Source organism: Achroia grisella, unplaced genomic scaffold (genome assembly GCF_030625045.1).
Source record: "Achroia grisella isolate CSIRO2021 unplaced genomic scaffold, CSIRO_AGI_Agris_v1 utg327, whole genome shotgun sequence".
In the NCBI taxonomy this organism is placed as follows: Eukaryota; Metazoa; Arthropoda; class Insecta; order Lepidoptera; family Pyralidae; genus Achroia; species Achroia grisella.
Genome location: NW_026712799.1, coordinates 1,914,664 through 1,935,588, shown reverse-complemented (window position 1 = coordinate 1,935,588; position 20,925 = coordinate 1,914,664). Strand labels below are relative to the sequence as shown.

General features: G+C 31.5%; 1 protein-coding gene across 2 annotated transcripts in view; it reads right to left on the bottom strand.

The window, feature by feature from the left end:
- LOC131843649 (putative protein kinase C delta type homolog) overlaps nucleotides 1-20,925 on the bottom strand; it is a 43,542-nt gene that overhangs the window by 7,151 nt on the left and 15,466 nt on the right. For both annotated transcript variants that reach the window (XM_059192330.1, XM_059192329.1), the window contains exons 5-7: nucleotides 16,418-16,528; nucleotides 14,733-14,807; nucleotides 9,735-9,871 (exon numbers count right to left, since the gene is read on the bottom strand). In XM_059192330.1, the coding sequence (XP_059048313.1) occupies nucleotides 9,735-9,871; nucleotides 14,733-14,807; nucleotides 16,418-16,528 (323 nt within the window). The remainder of the gene's footprint in view (nucleotides 1-9,734; nucleotides 9,872-14,732; nucleotides 14,808-16,417; nucleotides 16,529-20,925) is intronic.

The following is a 20,925-nucleotide window of genomic DNA, read 5'->3' as shown; positions in this document are numbered from 1 at the left end:
AATTCGAGATATATTATCTCAAAAAAGACAAGATTTTTTATTTCTTCCTACAAGTCCAGTGTTTTTAAGTTGGCAACCCTGATATAGCATAGCAGAGAGTGAACCTAAAGACCACTGGCCAGTTCCGCTGTAATGTCAGGCTTCCTCATAATAAAAGATTTCATCAAAATTAAGCGTTTTAGCTAATTTATATTACCTAAATATGTGCATAATAATTTAGAATCTATGACTTACTTTCGTTGATTAAATTATTAGTCATTAATCATCCATTATTGTGTATACTTGATAACAAAACTCGTATTGTTAGCAAGTATACACAATAATTAATATGTTGTTATATTACTTATATAATATGTTGTTATGTTACTTATAAAATTAACAAGAATAATTTATTATCCAAGTAGGTATTCATTATTTGTTTCTTTTTATGTATAGTAAGTAAAATATATTTTCTCCTTTATTTTCTTCCTTTATTAAGTTCACTATGACTAAGCGACTCTATGTTAACTCTACGTAGATATCTGCCAACGCACTTATACGAGTACAATGCGAATATTCTTGTCTTCCACAAGAATGCTAACAGATAATTTTTATAACAAATTATTTCGCAATTTATAGCGACAAGAATAAAATTATATTCTTCTCACTTATGTAGATAAACCACATACACAACAATGCAAGTGCCTGTTTCAAGAGCGTACCAAAGAAAACCAAGAGGGTACCTCTTGGTCTTTTAAAAGTTTATACAGCTAAGTAATTGTAGAGTTTTAAACAAATTATATTTATGTGAAGTGCTTGGGCTGGTATTATACCTAGAGAAATGTTCGGATTGGAATAGACGTTACCCATATTTTACTTAATTATACAAGATAGAGGGCAAATTTATCTTAGCTTTCTTCTATCTTAACTTTATATTATATAGTCGCCATCTATCATAGAGTTATAGCTACTCTATATCTGTATATTTTGTACTATGGGGGATAGTTGTTAATCTTAGTTAAGGGTTGTTGTTTATTACTATCAATATGTACGCACACTAATAGATTAATCTCCACATGCCAAAGAGATAAGGATATCATTGCAAATTCCTGGTGAATTTACCACGATGAGCTAATATAACTGACCTGAAGTGACCTGAATTCATTCTCATCCTTTTATCCTTCACTGGCGCCTCGCCAGCGCATTAGAGTAGGTGGATTCACCATTCCATCATCATCCACATAAAATTCGTCGTTACATACTTATATTTAATAAGGTGTCAAAGGAGACGCGTGCTGAGATTCTGGTGCGGTTAAGATTCAGAGGAAACATAAAAAAATCTAATTATATATCAGCGGCAACTTGTTCATCGGTTTTGCTTTCGTAACCTGTCTCTCGGCGTTACTTTGGGATATTAGGGACTGCGAGCATCATAACAGCAACCCATTATAAAATTAATCAGTCAAATCATAAGTCTGTTAGGAGAATATGTATAATATTTTGTTTAGGAATGATTAAAATTACAATCCTTGCATGTACAGCATGAATGCGTAAAATTTTATACAATTTCGAAAATTAGGGGCAGATTTAACGGGAATTGGCTGAGTTACGCAACTGAAATGTTGCGCTGCCAATTGCGTCGGCATGCGCGCAAAATGTTACCTACAATATGTTGAGATAGCAAATTTATACAATTTAATGTTTGCTTGTGAGTGGTATCGTCATGTTTTGTGTGTGTGTGACACCGTTTCGGCGCAGGTCATTTACCGCGTAACCGCCCCAATGTTTGTGGTGGGGCCTGTATTAATTCAGTATTCAAAGAAGTATATGCACAAGTACCTATGTCTTGGTCTATAAGTTTTTGTATATTTGATAAATATTTTATTGAAGGGTGATGGTACCACGCGGAAAGGCCTTGTTGAAGAGTGAACCTAAATATTTTTTTATAGACATTTATTTTTAAATGCTCTTGTCACTGTTCTTTTTTTTTGCTTTTTTTCATTTTAGTTTACCTTTTCCCAATATAAGGAAGCAAATTATCGTAATTTTTCGCCAAATACCTAGTTTTATTGTAATTACCATAATAAGATTAGAGAATCATGAGATGATTGAGATCTCATACATTTTTATATGGTAAATAATAATAATACTATACAGTAAATATTCGTGATCAATTATAATATTTAATAATATTTACTGTAACATCATATTTACTGTATCAATATTTCGCAAATAAATTATTTCATTTCGTTTTATCAACTGAGAAATCCGAAATACTCCTCAACAGACCTCAACCAGACTAAAATGATAATGGATTTACCACTGTTATACCTACTCAGTTAATGTTGCAGCAATATAGATATACACAAGTATACGTACGACTCTACATTTTCATGTTGTAGAGCCAATAATTGAGATGGTATGTTTTCCCGTTTTGATATCTTCACCAAAATAGAAGACATAATTACAGTAATTACATTAATACATCAGGCAGAAGTACCAGACATGGTTCCACGATTTACAGTAAATGTCGCTCGTCCTGTAACTTCTGTAGTTTCCGGCTTATTATTATGACATCGTATTATACTATATAATAAATGCTAAAATGGGTTGTTGGGTGAATATTTGTTGTTCTTTCATGAAAAAATGTAGTGGACAGCATAAAAAGAAGATAGATCATATCGTAGATTAACACATGTGATACTTTAACAGGAGTCGCGGAATATTTATTAATTTCTTCAAATTATTCTAGTTTTATATGTTTATTAAATAACCAGTTATACTAAATAATTAAAATGTATGATGAGTGATGAGATCTTATGATACAAAATATTCTAGAAAATTAAAAAAGCTCATCTATTCACTGATATAAATTCTTGAATTTCATAAATTGATATTTACTTTAAGCCTTTGAAGATCCAAATGCGTCATTAAATCGTAGACGCTGCCATACGTACGTAGGTAAGATAAATTTGTTTTATTTTAATCGCCGCCTTGTCAAAATAAACGAACACCGTTTTTTAATAAATTATAATAACAAGTTCAGTATTAGCCACTGCACATATTGGAAGCCCAGAATTGCAAAACAATATAAAATGCTACATGACCCAGTGACATAAACGTTTTTGTCATAACTTATTAACTCAGCATATATCAATCCCAATAATTTTGTACACTCCAATTTATTTCATTAATATCTATGTTAATATTAATATTAGGTGAACGATAGCGGCGCCCTGTATTAATTATGACTCCAAATTTTTTTGGTTGTAGGTACTATAAATAATAGTTTTTAGTTGCTTATATTTATTTTATTATTTTAAATAATTAAAATTGTAATTGTGATATAGTTATCTGTTGACATATAATTGTAATTATTATTGACATGCGATTGTGTAACGAGATGTGTTACATTTGTGTATAAAATAATATGATTATATTTTGAATTATTTATTTATTTATTCAATTAACACAATACAAAGACAATTATATATTTTATCGTCATCTCTTATTATCTTGGGGATGAAAAATGAAGACACATTGTATTTGTACATACTTTACTCTTCAAATCAAATGATAAATTATTTATTCATGTAGGGGTGATATTTTCCTACCGTATCTGTATACTGAATGCAATTCAGTATACAGATACGGTAGGAAAATTCAATTAAGAAGAACTGGGAAGAAATTAATTTATTTTTTGAAAAGCCAGTTTACATTGTGTACTTATGTAGGTGTCTATGTCTAACATTAAATAAAAATCCCGTGCATGAACTTTTATTGCCATACACGTTTGTCATTCAAGTCATTCAATTCAAATCATTTAGTGTGGGCTTTGCTCAATAATGGTAATATGGTTTAACAGAGTTTTGAATTTATTTAAAGGTAATTCCAGTACATTGTTATAAACAATTATTGTAGTTCTCTTAATAAAATCGTGATAACAAACTGAACTGAAATATATATATTATACTATAACTATAACTATACCTATAATTTGTAAACCGCTTACAATAAAACAAATACAATCTTGGAACTAATGCTTACCACAATTCTACATAAGTTTCTGAGATTAGCGCACTCAAACGCAGACAGACTGACTAAAATTCTAGTAATGAACATTTTTTAGTTCTATCGCGTTCATAAAGTCCGCTAGCTAGCTAATAAGCATTTTACAATTGAGAAATATAAATATAAATGTTTGCGATATTGGTTACGATGGTCGCTGGTTCGATTCCTCGCAGGATACAAATTATGATTGGCTGTATCGGTTTAAGTGTTTACTACGTCTGTTAATAGTAATAATGATAATAACCCAGGACAATTCACATAGTGCTATATACCTCGTACCAACCTAAGCTGAGTTTGTGTTATAGGTAGATACTAGACAACTTATACAATACATAAATATTTAATTTTGAAAATAGATGCGTAATATGCATATAATACAAACAATCATAACTAGGAATAAAAATATTTATGAGGAATCGAATACGCGACCGCCTAAAGTAAAGCGGTGTGCTAAACCGCTGGACCATTGGATGCCGTTATTGTTGATATATACTTATATTATTTACGTAATTCTGTCATTTGTCTAGTACCCATAACAGAAGTTCTGGTTACTTTGAGGTTAGGTGGGGCTATGTCAATTGTGCAGGGTTATCATTATCATATTATATTATATTATAGATATAATCGTCTCTACACTATATGGTGACTAGTTACATTAGTAAATTACTTTAGCTATTAATATATACCTAAGTACTTGTAGAATTGTCGCTGAGAGACGAAAACTCCAGCGACCCACTTTCATTCGGTCTATTCTTGAGCACAGGTAGTAAGCTCTATTTTCATTTGATTTCCTAACTGTTTAACATAGTTTTCACAACAAGACGATAAACCTCTGAAACTCAGAACATCCGGGAGCAGTGATAAAATGTCGGTATTTTCGTATTCTTGCAATATTTATAATAGATATCTATATGGAGAATCAAATTTCATTTAAAAGTAAGGATTTTCAGAGGTTTCTACAGGTGATTTTCTTAAAATTAGTGCCGGGCCATTTATTCTATACTATATTGTAACCGATGTCTGTTTATTAATAAAATATTATTAGAAGACTTTAGCAACGTAATAGAACCAAAAAAATATTGCGAATTTTTCTTTGTCTGTTTGTAATCTCACAAAAGTCTTAACAGATTGAAGTAAACTAATGTATTGCTTGCTTCTTTTTATCCACAGGTACAAGGTTTGTGTCCTTGTTAATTCGTTCATTTTTTCCATTCAGTGGTGTTCCGCATCAAAAAATTGCAATGAAATTACAATGACAAAAAATCATAGTAATCAAAATTACAAGAAAATTAATCAAAAATATATTTCTAGATTCACTTATTATCTCCTAATTTAGTGTTTGTATTCCAATCGGTTTATAAACAAAAAAATTATACCTACGGGTACAAAGTTGTCGACTCACTAGTCAATTATAAAGACGTATACCTATATGTTTAAGGTATTGCAATTTGAAATCTAAAATAATATAAAGAGCTACTACTCTATGTCTGTGTGTGATTATTGTAAGTTAGATATTTTATCGTCATAACGTATATTATTATTATTATAATAATGGCTTGTGTTACGGTACGGTGTTAAACAACTGATATAAAACTGAAATATATTTTTTGTAATTACTTACATAATATAAACAGATAAATATCCAAACCAATACAAATAATCATATAATTGCATCGTGTAAAGAATTGAATACGTGACCATCGGAAGTAAAACGGTGTGCGAGAGCATATGTTATTATCATTATAATAGTCTATAACATTTAATCTATAACTGCTGGGCGAGAGTCTCTCCCCGGATCAGTTTTATTTAGAGCTGTTCTTGTTTTGTACTGGCGCTATGTGCATTTGTTTACTCCATAACCTCAAACCGTTCCTTGTAGCACAGATAACATAATATTACATACTTGTAGCACCTCTTTCTACTACTAAATGATAAGTCGAACAACCACATATAATATATGATTCCATTTCTTTATTTAAAAACTTTATTTTATTTTTATAGTAGGTTCATTATGTATAGTATGACCTGTTCATTTCTTGAATCAGTGAGCTTTTATTATTGTTACATATTATATTCTTTGATAAAGGCATAGGTATTTGAACTATAAAACAGTCATCTCCTATGGTCGTCGCGTCACCTACCTAATGTATGTTTATGATTTTTTTTGCGAATGCTATTTTTTTCTTGGCAGAGTCCCTTGTTTCGTTTCTCGTACGTTTATTTCGGGACGACAAGTACTTTTGCACTTTGAATAATTGTTAGAACTGCTTACATTGAAGATTCATCTTTCCGGATCAATTCTAAAATTAGGAGATAATAATATTTGCAATCTGACTGCAATAAAAAAGAAAGATCTGTATACCTATAACTAATTGTAAAATTAAGTTTTACTGATAGTTTTATAATAAGTATTCAAATGCTTAAGGGGGTCTTCCTATGTGATGGGTTGAAAAAATCGTTTTTTTTTTTTCATAAATTGCTCCCTTAACATGTCTAGAATACGGTAGTAAAGCGATTTTAGAAAATTCGAAGTCGTTTTAAAGATACAGCAGGTAAAAGAAAGAGCGGTTCGGAGCGGTGAGTTGGCAGTCAGAGACCGGGCCTATTGTGTACCGTCGGCTTTATACCTGGCCTCCCTTTTATTAATATACTTGTTTATACAAGTTTAGACACGTTTCTACAGACTTAAAAAGGATAAAACCAATAAAGGAATAGGAGGAAAAGGAGCAGGTAAACTTACTGATAAAGTTATCCAAGAAATTACAAAATTCTACGGATTAACAATTCGACGCCATCCAGATTCGCTTGAAGATATGAGAAAGGAAGTTTGGGCAACGTACTATCACAAATGTTCTTCTGATGAAAACCCTCAGCATCAATTTTGTCCAGAAGGCGAAGACAGTTGGTGTAAATGGCGTAAGGCTGAAGCTAATAATGAACTGGACCAATTTCATCACGATAAACCACCTCTAATTCCGCAAGTCCAAGAAGCTATCAAACCGGTTTTCGAAGATTTATCGAAAGACGAATTATTAATTCGTTGTTTAGGAGCAGAGACACAAAACAATAACGAATCTTTGAATTCTTTGATTTGGACTTTCGGTCCTAAACATCTTCATTCTGGTCCCAAAGTTGTTGAAATTGCTAGCTACTTAGCAGTTATTATCTTTAATGAAGGTTTTCAAGGTATTTTAAAAGTTATGTCGATTATGGGATGCCCTGTTGGTCGTGAAGCCCAAGCGTATGTTGAGAAACGGGATGAAAAGCGAATCTTACGCTCTGAGCGGCGCGTAAGTGATGTCGTTAAACAAGCCAGGATTGACTCAAGAGCTGAACAATCTGCTTTAAAAGAGTTTCACGAGGAAGAGGAAGGAATACTCTATGGACCAGGCATCGCCGATTGAGAGTAAGTTGATATTTTAATAGTTTTTAACGGACTTGAAACTTTAAACGCGTTTTTCTCAAAACTGTGTTTTTCAAACTTTCCTCCATTGTATCTCAGAAACGGCTGGACCGAATTACTTGAAATTTACAGGGCACACTCAATATATGTAAACGCATGGAATGAACTATTATCAATCGAAAATTTTCAAAACTTCGATTTTTTTATAGCAAAAAACAAAAAAAAAAAACGCCTAATTTGCAACTTTTATTTCAAATGTCTATCAAAAATCCAATTTTTTTTATATTCATTTGATTATAGGTCATTCCGTGCTTTTAAGCCTACAAATTAAAACGCCGTTTTTTTTTTTTCAGATAAGCCGATCAGCCGGAATCGTGGAGGAAGTGGGAGCTCTTTTTTTCGAGGCGGGGGTGTTCAGAGCGCTGTAACTCTAGTTTGACTGAATATTTTTAGCTGAAATTTTATATTTATACTGTCCAAATATGTGTTAATAAATGATAAAAAACTTGAAGCTCTAAATATTTACTGGTCGTAGAAAAAAAATCCTAAAATATCCCTAAAAAACAGGCCGTCACATAGGAAGACCCCCTTAATATATCGTGAAAAAAAATTGAATGTGATATTGAAATTTGATAAACATGATCAATTAATCAAATTTATTTTTTTAACTTTGTAATTAATGCACCATTTAATTATATTCGCTTGCTCGCTCGAATTAATTTGCATAAGAGATAAAAGATAGAGTAAGATACTATATTATTAAGTCTATCTTCTTGATAGAATCTATTTTTATGTCAAATTTTAATAATATTCCGGTCATCCGGATATTAGAATGTTCGAAACGTCATTAAAGTCGTGAAATGGTAACACACAGGCAGACTTTAGCATTTACAATATTAAATATGCTTAGGTATGATTTATTTACTCTTTATTGCACCAGAAGTATATGATAAAGTATATATATAGAAGCAATAAAGTACAAGAAGCGGTCTTATCGCATAAGCAATCTCTTGCAGACAACCTTTGGGTAGAGGAGAAAAGACAGAATATGTAAGAGGGCGGAAGAATGGAGTATAGCAATAAAAAAGGCATAACAATACTAGATATGAATAATAATAGTTACATAAGATACATAAGAATGTTAAGTACAAAGTAATTATAATAAGTATATGTAAGATGCCTAAAATACAACGAAGGTAGCAAGTTCATCGCATAGTATAAGTTCATTGCAATCATAAATATAAATAATAATTGCTCGACGTATTGCGCCATTTTCAGAGACCATCCACCATTATCATGACGGCTGTCTGGCACATACGAGTAGCTCAACAGTCGTACACATTTGGGTCATCCCAAAGAAAACAATGCTATCTGAAATCGCTGCTTGTTTAAGCAAGTGATGCAATGATATTATCAACTAATCTCCAATATGAGGAGCTTCACATTTTGACAGTATTTTCTGTCTGTTTTGTAATTGTCTTTTTTTATAGATTAGGGACAAACGAGCTTGTTGCTCACCTGATAGTAAAACAATTCTGTTTCTTTTAGAGACATTCATGAAACCCCATTCATTTTCACGTTTTTAGCTGACAATCAGCGCTGACATAACATTAACGAGTATGTTACACAAAGTGAGCTAAATACCATTTCAGCACGGTTGAGAATTTATAAGTTAAAACTAGAATATATTTGTATTATTTTCATTTTCCTAATCGATAACGAAAATAAATTATTTTTTATTCATTTATTTAAATTTGTTTTCATTGTAATAAAGGCAAATATATAGCTAGAATCAATAAAATCCAACTATAAAATATGAGAGTTTAAATTCAATGATTAAACATCATTGTACAAATAAATGTGGAACCACATATAATGATGGGTGAGTACTGGCCTGATGAGATATTGATCTGTACTAAGTTAAGTCCCACGGAATTAATAAAAAGTAATTTTTATGCTCCGTTCAGTCCCCAGGCTCACACAATCACAATCACAATTGTTTATAAATAAAAAATGTTGATACCTGATTTTATTTAGAATATTTTGAATGAAACATAATATAAAACCTCATGAAAAAAGTATACGAATAGACACTTAATTTTATAGTGCCGATCAGCCCCAGCTTTACACGGATTCTATTATTAATATAGGTCTATTTTTAGAATATCTCATACACTATAGAAATCAGAGGCTAATGTTATTTTAAAAGAAAATAGATTTTAATACAATGCACCCGTGTGTCATTAGTGTGCAATATACCTAAGGAACATTTGACACTTACCTTTCCAAAACTGCCTTTTCCCAGCACTTTGACAAAGTGAAAGTCTTCAATGGTGTACTTGCGGAAGCGCGGTATAGAGCGGGCGGGCGGCGTGAACCGACCAGTCTTTCGGAACAACCCGTAGGCTGTTGATTGTTCTGCAATCGGTATTCAAAAATCAATAGAGAATAGTATTGATATAAATAATAACCCCGGATATAACTATATGAAGTCATGAAATGAAAAAGATTGTGTCAGGTAATTTATTCTTATTAATATTATAAACGCGGAAGTTTGTATTAAAATTAGTTCATATACATTTGGTATTTTTATGAATAGGAACATATGTAAATTAAGCAGTAGTATGTATAATATTTACTTATATCGTGAGGAAAATATTTATGAATGGGACCGAACGGACGCATATATTAAATATCATTGCAAAATAGATTAGACTGGATATTAATAACAGAGAACATATAAAAAATGATGAATTGAATTTTCTCTATATAGATTCATTCGTTCGTATATACACACATTTGTTTATAAGAACGAATTTGTAACGCGCATATAGGTACCTAAGTATATTCTCTAATATACGTCAATGTATAAAAAACAATTTTTATCTCAGAGTAATATTTGAATCGTAAATTATTGCAATGAAAAATTATAACGATTAGCATATACTGACTGCTACTGGGCTTTAGTTCTCTATTCCGCGTGCGATGAATTATTGGCACACGTGTGCTGGCATTTAGCATTTCTCATCATCGTTGCGAGACCTAGATCATCCTTTCTTTTGATATACTAACATACTTATCTAAAATCATATATAAATAAATCTCGGTAAATTGAACTATAATTTTTTATAGTATATTGCTCTGACAAATCCTTACTAATATTATAAATATAAAGTGTGTTATGATGTGGTACCATTTTTTAATCATAAAACTTATCATTTCTTGGAATTTAAAACTATATATTTTTATATTGCTCTTCTAGTTTGTTTGTGAGTTTACCTTTTAACGGCTAAACAGATCAAGATTTTATTAATATTTGACGAAGATAGATTGTAACACGAAAACGGACATATAGGTACTATCTATTATCTCAAATAAGTAAACGAAATCTAGTTGTTACGAGTATGTGATATTAGTAATAGCTTCGGTAAAATAATAACGTTATTGTTCTGTTTCATTTGAATGGTTGATAGAAATACTATGGATATCAGGACACTAACTTGGTCACGACTATAACAATACAAATTAAGTACATAAAATATAAACAAATTTCTTCAGCTATAGTATTATACTTTTTTACAGAGTAAACTTGTTTTTCATGAGTATGTATAGTCTTCAGACATAATGGCTGTTGTCTCGAACTAGAGTCATCAGTGAGGTCATCGGCTGCATAATTCAAGATCAAGTATTTACGTTTCGCCATAGTACTATGACATAATTTGCGTACAGCATGTGTGACATATTAATTCTCTTTCACCTCGGGTGAGATCGCGACCGCTAAAAATATTAGCAGCGACGAGCAATATCAAGGTTGCAATGTATAATTCGGGACTTTCTTATTACGAAAGTAGTCATGTATATATGTGTAAAATTCCATAAACAGCACGTGATACCAGAAGTGCTTTAAATAAATTGGAATGTCCAGTGATTGCATTTATTTATGAAATCATTTACATAGACACAATATATAAATTGGATGTTAATCAATTTATTCTCAACTTCCTGCCCCGACATCGCACGGACATCATAAACCTTCATCTTGAATTACTTTATCTATTGCTAAAAATTAAAATCCGTTACGTAGTTTAAAAGATCTAAGAGAACCGAGAACGGAAGTTACTTCATTTTATATTATGTATAGATAAACGTGTGAAACCTAGCTGACAAAAGTAATAACCATATCTATACTACAATACATGAACAGCAGAGAACAGTGCCCTAGAGACTAAAATATTATCCGTCAGGTCGGCCTTCAACCGATTCATTAATCCTTCCGCGGATTTGGAATACCATCACCATTTGTCCCCATTTTCGTTCTGGTCAGCTACCACTAACAATAAAAATAAAAAAAAGAACATCGCAGAATACATTATGATGCCCATGACCATTGCATTATTATTGCTGAAGACTAAATTGTCATATCTCCTTATTAATATATTGTAGCTTTATAAACCATATTCCGGTTTTGCAAGTGAGATATGGCAGGAAATTACGTGGATACATGGACGTAATTTTTCAAGAATGGCAACACATGAGAGAAATCACACGGATTACAATGTATTTGCTATTTTAGTAATATACAAAATTTATACCTATCACGTTGGTATATATACTACTGCTTATAGGTATGTATACTCTTGTATTTATTACTGGATAGATGTTATGTTATCTCTCAAGACATAGGCACATTGATTGTTGCTATTGATTGGGTTTGTTTTGTCAGCATTGAGTTTTATTATAAGCATTCTATTTATATGTAGATATATTAGTAGTAACATAAGTACTTCAGAAGCCGATATTGTCATCGAAATGAGCCAAATGATGCCGTATATTAATGTTGACGCAGATTGTTAGATTGTCATTGTACTTACGAGAATAATATATTTTTATTATTGTAATAAATGAATGTATCTTTATTTTTTAAAGGGAAGGTTTCTTGATTTATTCTTCATACTTATTACATCCTTAGAAGTTTGCTCCTATATATTTATAGTCCTTTTGATTTATAACAGTTTAGAAAAGAACTTTGCAAAAGATAACATGATGATAAGAACATTGTAAAAGATAACAAGCTTCTATTACCATAGGATAACGTTTAAAGAAAAATAATTTAATTGAGAGTGAAGACTTTACGTATATTTTTGGGGATTATTGGAATTAGATTCCGTGAGATTCCGTGCGGGGCGATGACATATGGAAGTGCTAGTAAATATATTACCTGTATGCTTGTAAACAATTTCTATGAGGTTGCCTGTACATAAAGTAATAATTTGATAAGAATAAAACCTCATAATGAAAAAATAACACCAAACATTGAACTGCCTTATTCTAAATTTGTCTTACTACTTTCATGAAGGAGTTTCGACGTAATTTTAAAAACAAATTAATTTCAATTGAAAATATTTTTTATTTTTGCAATATTTTCGTACCAAAACATTGCTTCTTGTTGTCCATTTGATCTAAGGTCATTTAATTACCGTATACACGTTTGTTACTATTGCTTGTCTATAGATATAAATTCAATATTAATAGTTCAATATGTTGATCGTTAGTAATCAATACCTGTTGACAAATCGCAGTCAATTTCTCGAATAAGTATATAATTAATATATTTGTCAATAAAATATGTCTGCAGGTGTTTGAGGCAACTATGTTTCTTCAATCGTGTAGACTGGGACTGCCATAATACTTTAATTACAATGTATGGAGTTTTAAGTGCAATTCAATCTGAATTGTACGACTATCTGCCATTGCTGTACTTTGAACTTTACTTTACAATAAAGTGTCAAATTTAATTTAAATCTCTTCAAGACGTTTGTCTTATAAAGACCTTTGTTTAAAGGTCTTTATAATTTTTACATAATATAACATTAACTGTTATATGGAACTTCGCCTGCTTTTTTTAGATACACGATATGCCTAGCCCACGTTCTTTAAAACAATAATTTAATACTACTCTAGACCTATAAAAGTTAAAGATTTATCAAATCTGATGGTACTTCGTACTTTCTGATATTAACTAGAAACCAGTCAGCTTTATATATAGCTTCAGATTTATAGATAGTTATTGTATAGTAACTATCAACTGATTTAAAATATTGTAGAGAACCCTGACTCGTTTAAATATACATCTAGACATGTGTTGTTTTTACATGATCTTACCCAAGACATTCAACATAACGACTGTATCTAACAGCACATCACGGAAGTGTATAAAAATAAAGTAATAATTTGTATAGTGACTATATTATACTGCCCTGAGAATGCGGAATCCTATACTCTGAAGTGGAACACGAAACGCGAGGCACAGCACACCAGCGCTTTCGATGAAAGTCCTGACTAGCTATGTTATTTATAAACGCTTTCGAAATACAATTTGCTTTTTGCCAATTGTGTCAAGAATTATTGCGATTTATTATTGTGAACTAAAAATGTTTCTATAAATAGAATTTATTGAGTAGCGTGTTTGTTATTCAAGCAATTGAAACTTAAAGATTGTAAAATAATCTCATACCTTCATAGTTTCTAGATACATCAGAGAAAGTGAAAACAATATATTTAAAAAATATATTCGTTTAGCACTCAAGTTAATAATATAAGATGAAAATGATGAAGTTATGCAAACTAAGTGTGCGTGTTAGTGGCAGCAAGCAGTACCAAATTTACATCAAACTATTCGTTATAAATATAATCCCACTATGTCATATCATTATAATCATGACTATGTACAAACCATTATTATGCCAATGCTAGTTTTCTCAGTGAGAAGAATTAAACCTACTGTTACCCGACTCACCTCTGAGCGATAAATGATATATGATTTCCTTTAAAGTAGGATTAGTTTCTTACACCAATTCATTTGAGTTTCTTTGTTATGAGATGAGATGGAGAAGTAGCGATGACGTTGTATCTTTACTTTGTTACCAAAGGTACATATTTATTCAGAACATTTTATTCCATGTAAATGAAAATACAGTATAGGTAGTATAAGTGTCTGAGAAATAATAGTATTGTAATATGTATTATTGTACTTTATATTATTATGGACGAATATACTTTATTCGTTCAATTATAATATTCAGTTCGGTTTTATAATTTAGTAAAAAAATGTTACAAAACGGGCAATACTCTCGAAAGGTAATTAGAATCAGTCATGTACATACTTATAATTAACAGACGTTTCTACTGCTAATTATTATTCACTATTTTCACAATTACAATTAATGTGTGCTTACAAAACATTACAATATCTACCAGACTTTTTCAGACTCGTTCTTACCAAGTTCTTGTTCCAATAAATCGTGGGTATCGCCTTGCGTTGGCGCACCCGTAGATGTCCCAGGACTGTCACCACCTGCATACATAACTAATAGTAATATGTTCTCTAATAGCGAATACAGGTATAAAATTCATCAAATTAATTAACAATTTCAATACTTCATATGCACTTGGCATATTAATTGTTCAAATAAAATTGTAATTTATTAAGCAACATAGTTTTTTTATGTATGTTTGTTTTCCACATAAGAAATTTCAATATCTTTCTTATTTTAATTTCTGACTTAGTGGTACAGTAACATTTCTTTAATAGTTTTTGGTGTGTGTCTAAATAGTTTTCATTTATAAGAAACTGATCTAGAACTGGGTAGATATATAGCTTTATTGTAAAACTTTTCAATGACTTCAGGGACATTTGCATAAAAATAAATTTAGTCAGTGAATCATTAGTTGAAATAGGTAGCGATTGTATCGGAAATAAAAACGTATGTCGATTGAAATATAGCCAAACATCTACTCGATTAGATTTTATTAAAATAGTACTATCGATCAATTCATCACATGGTTGGCATCAATCACATAAAACAATATATTATTGTAGTTCAGATGATAAAATTGAATTAAAATTATCTTATAGTTTACCGTCTAACCGAAAGTAACGTCTAATAAAATCTTGTAAATAGATTTTAGTTACAATCTTAATTCAATATTTTAAGATCCTACATGCAAAATATTTTCCAATATCACACTCGATAATTACTAGATTAAATGTATTTTCTTTTATAAATAAGGATACAAATAATGAAAAAGATGTCACGTGCTATGAAAGCAGATAATAGACAACCTGAAAAAAATTGTCATTCAAAGCCAATTCAGATAAAAGACGAGAATCATTCTCGTAAATTCATGTATTTATAAGAAGTCACCGACCTACATTGTCAGCTACCGATTGTATGTCACCCTCTGTTTACGAAGATGTACCCTATACCTTGCTGCAGCATTGTAACGGTTGTGTTCCTATTAATTTTGTACAGGTGAGACGAGTAATTGGCTTATATCCAAACAATAGCAACCGCATCGTACTCCCACACAACATGTAGTCTTAGACATAAACAAATATCCGTACAATTCAATATTAGTAATATGTCTATGTCCCTTCTATCTATTATAGCCAATGAACTTTTTGTTTTGATAATGTTTATTAGGTAAGGAAAAGTTCATTGGCAAGTCATAAAATACCCATGTATTATAAGGTTTATTGTTATCAGTTAGCTTTATCTAGCAGTCGATATTATTTTAGCCTTTTATATATTTCTCTATGTATTTTGTTTTTGATGCGCGCAATAATTATAATTTTGACGACTGATGCCAATAACCACATTTTTGTAAAATAATTTTTAATTGTTTTTTAAATTAAGTTAGACTGGGACTCAGTTTTTTTAGTAGTTTTAAGTATAATATTTTTTATTAAACTGTTGAAACGTTACTTATCATATTGAATATTTTTACACGTGCATCTAATAATAACCATTACAGACGATAGCTAGCCAATAAAACATAGCTTTATTTTGAGCGGGACGACTGACGTAGCAGTGACGCTCGTCTTTATTAACAAAATCGTTCAAGAAATAATATTGACTTCAACGATTTTGAAAATTTGAACTCTTGGACTACGTTATCACCCACCTCGTTTAGACGCAGGGCGCGAAGCTAATGCTTCCACGAGAAGTCGCTGATTCACTCCGCATAAGTTAGCGGTAAGTTTTTCACACTTTCGATGGCAGTTTACATCACAGTCTAAAACAAAGTAATAACATATCGCCTAGCTAAAACTTTTGAAAATTGATCTTCCGGAATTTGCTGTTAAGCCGTGCAAAAGCAAGCGTGCATACGAAAAAAATACGAATTACATACAAGTGCAGATGACTACGTACCTAAGGTTCTTATGTGAGAGTAATATAATGTTCCACACGTGTTTCGTGTTGTGTTTATTAAGATTAATAAAATATTATATATGATTACCTTTTTTGATTTGAACGAATCCAGCGGGCGAGGTTGGAGCTGATGAATCAAATCCAGAATCATTGGAACCAGTAGAAGTTCTACCATCTGGATTATTTTCACATTCGAAAAATTCCGTAGAACCTGCACTTGTGTCTGATTCTTCTGAGTCCTCGTCATCTTCATCTTCGTCTGATGAATCTTCATCCGAAGAAGTGTCAGAAGAACTAGAAGATTGGATTACTTGCGGTACTTTCTTTTGAAGAGGTCGTGGGGTAGCTATTAATGGCTTTAGGGCTGGCTCATCCTTTACGGGTTTTTTACGAATCGGATTTTGTGGTAATTTTACAACATCTTTTGAAGATGGGTTCCTAGTATCCATTTGTTGTACATTTGTGTCAGAACTATTTTCAGCCCTGATATCCTCTTTTGTCTTTATCACTTCTGAATTGAATAGCAGTTTATTTTCTTTTGGAATGTTATCTGGTTCTGAGCTTTCGGTTTCAACAGAAATATTTTCAGGTTTTACGTTCAGATTTGCGTCATTTGTATTTTGACCGATTGAAATGTCCACAGTTTTTGTGATACTGTTATCAATATCTTTATCAGAAATGTTATTGGTCTTATTATTTTGATCAGAAGAAGTGACATTATTCGACATTTCATTAATACCTTTTATTATTTGAATATCTTTGGATTCAGCGTTCTTTATTGATTTATTATCTTTTTTATCACTTGGTTTAGGAGTACAGCTTTCTTTAATTTTCATTTTTATGTTCTTTTCTGTATCTATTTTCTTTATTTCTGGACTGTCTAACTTTTTTACGAAATTATTTATTTTATTAACATTTGGAATAATATCTGATACTTTCTTCTTTGTTTCATTTTGTTTATTCGATATAGAGTCATTATTTGTTGTTTCTTTTGCCTTAATAGGAGTAAGTGTATTTTTTGTTTTCAGTATATTATCTTGTTTATCCTCTACATTTTCACTTGTTTTGTGTTCAGTCAAATTATCTTTTACCTTTTGTTCGGTTACTGTTATGTAATTTTCAGATGTTACTTCTGACTTTTTGTTTAAAAATATTCCTTTGTCAGATTTCTTGCTACTTCTTTTAATTTTTTCTGATACAGTTTCGTCTACGTTTATATTATCAATTTCCCGTTGTTTATGAGACTTTTTCGAATCCAATATTATACTTATATTGTTAGGTTCATTGGCATTTTCCGAAGTAATAATTTTTGTATTCATAATGTTTGGTACTATTTTTTGTTCTTGCGTTCTTGTATATTCCTCAGATTGTGGTTTTTCTTTCAAATCAGTTGTCTCTACTTTACTATTCTGTGATGTAATTGTATCAACATTTTTAATTTCGTTAGAAAGTAACGGTTCAATTTTCATATTATTTTCAATATTATTATGACTTGCGGTGCTTTTTGTCCTATCCGAAATTTTAATTATATCTTCTTTAACATCTTCACATTTTATTGAATTACGGTTAAGAGAATTGGATTTTGTACAATTACTAATCGCATCGTTATCTATAGGTATAATATTTTTATTAAGCAATTCATTTATTTTTGAAACTGATTCTGAAGTCAATGATATATAATCTTCTTTATTTTCAGTCTTTTCTTTATTATCAACGATTTTATTTGGATTTATATTTACTTCAGCGGATATAATACTTTGATTATTTGGATTTGCATCAATCAATTGAAAAGATGCAGATGAGACGGACTCTCTTTTTGTCACTGCTAAATTTGAATCAGAAGAAACATCTTCGTTATTAAAGCAGCCTTCATTTTTTTGTTCTTTATCACTTACAATATCATCCTCTATATCTTCCTCGGGATACCAAAATAATGCTCTTCTATGCTTTTCTTTGCTTTCTTCAATATTTTGTTTTCTTTTTAATAAATAGACAGTTTCTCTCTTTCCAATTTTATTCCAAAAATTACAATCATCCGGCTCAGGTGATTCTGGAATACCACTATTTTTTACATTTATACCATTAGTAGGTATTTTTTTAGTCATATATTCGGATGTTGTAGGTTCTATATCTACAGCGCTACTGAACATTATTTCTTTTTTAGGTGAACGGGGTTTTTCTTCAATTGTGACATTTTCTACTTTAAATTTCAAGGGACTAGTTGGAGCCGAAACTTCTACAGATGACGTAATTTTAGCTTTTAGTTTCGGTTTTAATTCAGCAGTCTCGCGTTTTATCGACAATTTTCTACTTTCATCTATTGCAGGTAAATCTTTAAGTATTTGTTCTTTAGGAAATTCAGTAATAGAATGTAATCTACAAATATTGCTCCCAGAAGACGATTTTTTTATGCTTCGTCGCTTCGTCAACTGTTTATTATCATTGTGATCTTTCAATGATCGCAAATTATTGTGTAATGAATGATCTGATTTCGTTGTTTTTAGTGGGTTTTTTGTGTCATGAATTTTTTTTCTTTTTATAGATTGAATGGCATCTAATGCATTTTTTGAATCATCTTCAATTCCTACTTTTGTCAAATCTAATGTCGCTGTACTTAGATTTTCTCCTCTAATTAATGTATCAAATAAATCTGCTTGCTCAGCTAATAATTCCATTGAGCATCTTCTGTCCGCTGGATATTTCGTTGCAATACATCCTATACTTTGAGATGCCACTTCAGATAAACTTTGTATATTGTCCTGTACTTGTGGTTTTTGAATGAAACTATCACAGTTATCTTTATCTTTTAGTTTAAATTTTTCTACTAATTTCGTTCCTAGAGTTTTCTTTTCAATAATTTTTCCTTTGTATATAAGATCCTCAGATAATTTTTCTCTCCACTTTAAAGATTCACCAGAATCATCGTTAGTAATCTCTTCTTCATTATTAGTCTTAGGCTCCTCCGTACTTACTGGCTTACGAGGCGAGTCTCTCTCCTTTCTTTTCACAGTATGAAGTCTCACAACTGTTCTTCCACGTTTTATTGTACTTCTTTTATTCCCCGGTGATGAATCAATACCTGTTTCAGGTTTTCCGTCAACTCGTGGCATAAATGGGCTACTATCTTTATCATCGTTCGAGATATCTCTGATTGGAGATACCGTAGGCGATGGACTTTTCCTTTTATTACAGTATTTATCCCTTGACACATCAATGTCAGCCGTGTTTATGTTAATAGGACGCGATGTATAGTTAGATGTCCCATAAGTCCTCGTCATGATGGGTATTCGTCTCGGACTATTGATCCTAACTGGACTGGATGTTCCTCTTTCCGATATAGTACTAAGCATAGGCGAGTAGCTTCTGCCAGAGGAAGTGATCCATCTCGTAGTAAGTGGTATTCGAGAGTATCCGCCGAGCGAGGAATGAGTACTGTAACTAGATCCAGGATTGAGATACGGGGCACTGTACGACGATCCAAGTGATGCACTGTGACCGTAAGGCGAACTGGTGTAAGAAGGTGAACCACCGTAATACATGTTCGAAATGTGCTCGGAATATAGAGGCATAGTGACGTATGTTGCGCGAGCGCCGCGACAATTACCGCATCCCGCACGGATTCGCGCGCAGACTGACAAGAGTCGCTGCCGGACGAGGCGACCGCGCATCAGGTACGCCCCGCCCACCGCGGCCGCCCAACGCCGCCCGTCGTCTCACCGCATGCCAGGTGATTGATTAATGATGTTATGCGAACAATAATAACTACGTGACTGTTCCTATGTTTTCGGAAGGAAATTTTCATACTTGTTTTGACCTATTGTTCAACATTAGGTAGTTTTCATTTTTACATACTAGTATTTGTCAGATGACAGGTTTCGTTTTAATAATTCGACAATAGAAATTCATGTAAACAATAAACACTTTTGTAAAAATATAAAGACGAAACAATCGTAATGACTTAATCACGTGTCAATTTTATTGTTTTGCTGAAGTCAATATAATAAAAATATACCAATAGAGTTTCTTGTTCTTTTCAACTGAAGTAGCTACTCAAACTGAAGGAATAAAGATAAAAAAAAGAATTGTATATGTGGCAGAAAATACCCTAATTAAATAAATGCTTTGACTTTGACTTTGATCTGTTACTCTTATATACATATGATTTAAAGTTGATCGATCCTTACTATATGCTATTTTGTAAACTATTTTATAACCTAATGAAGATGCAACTAGTCTCTATAGAATATTCTAAGACGTTCA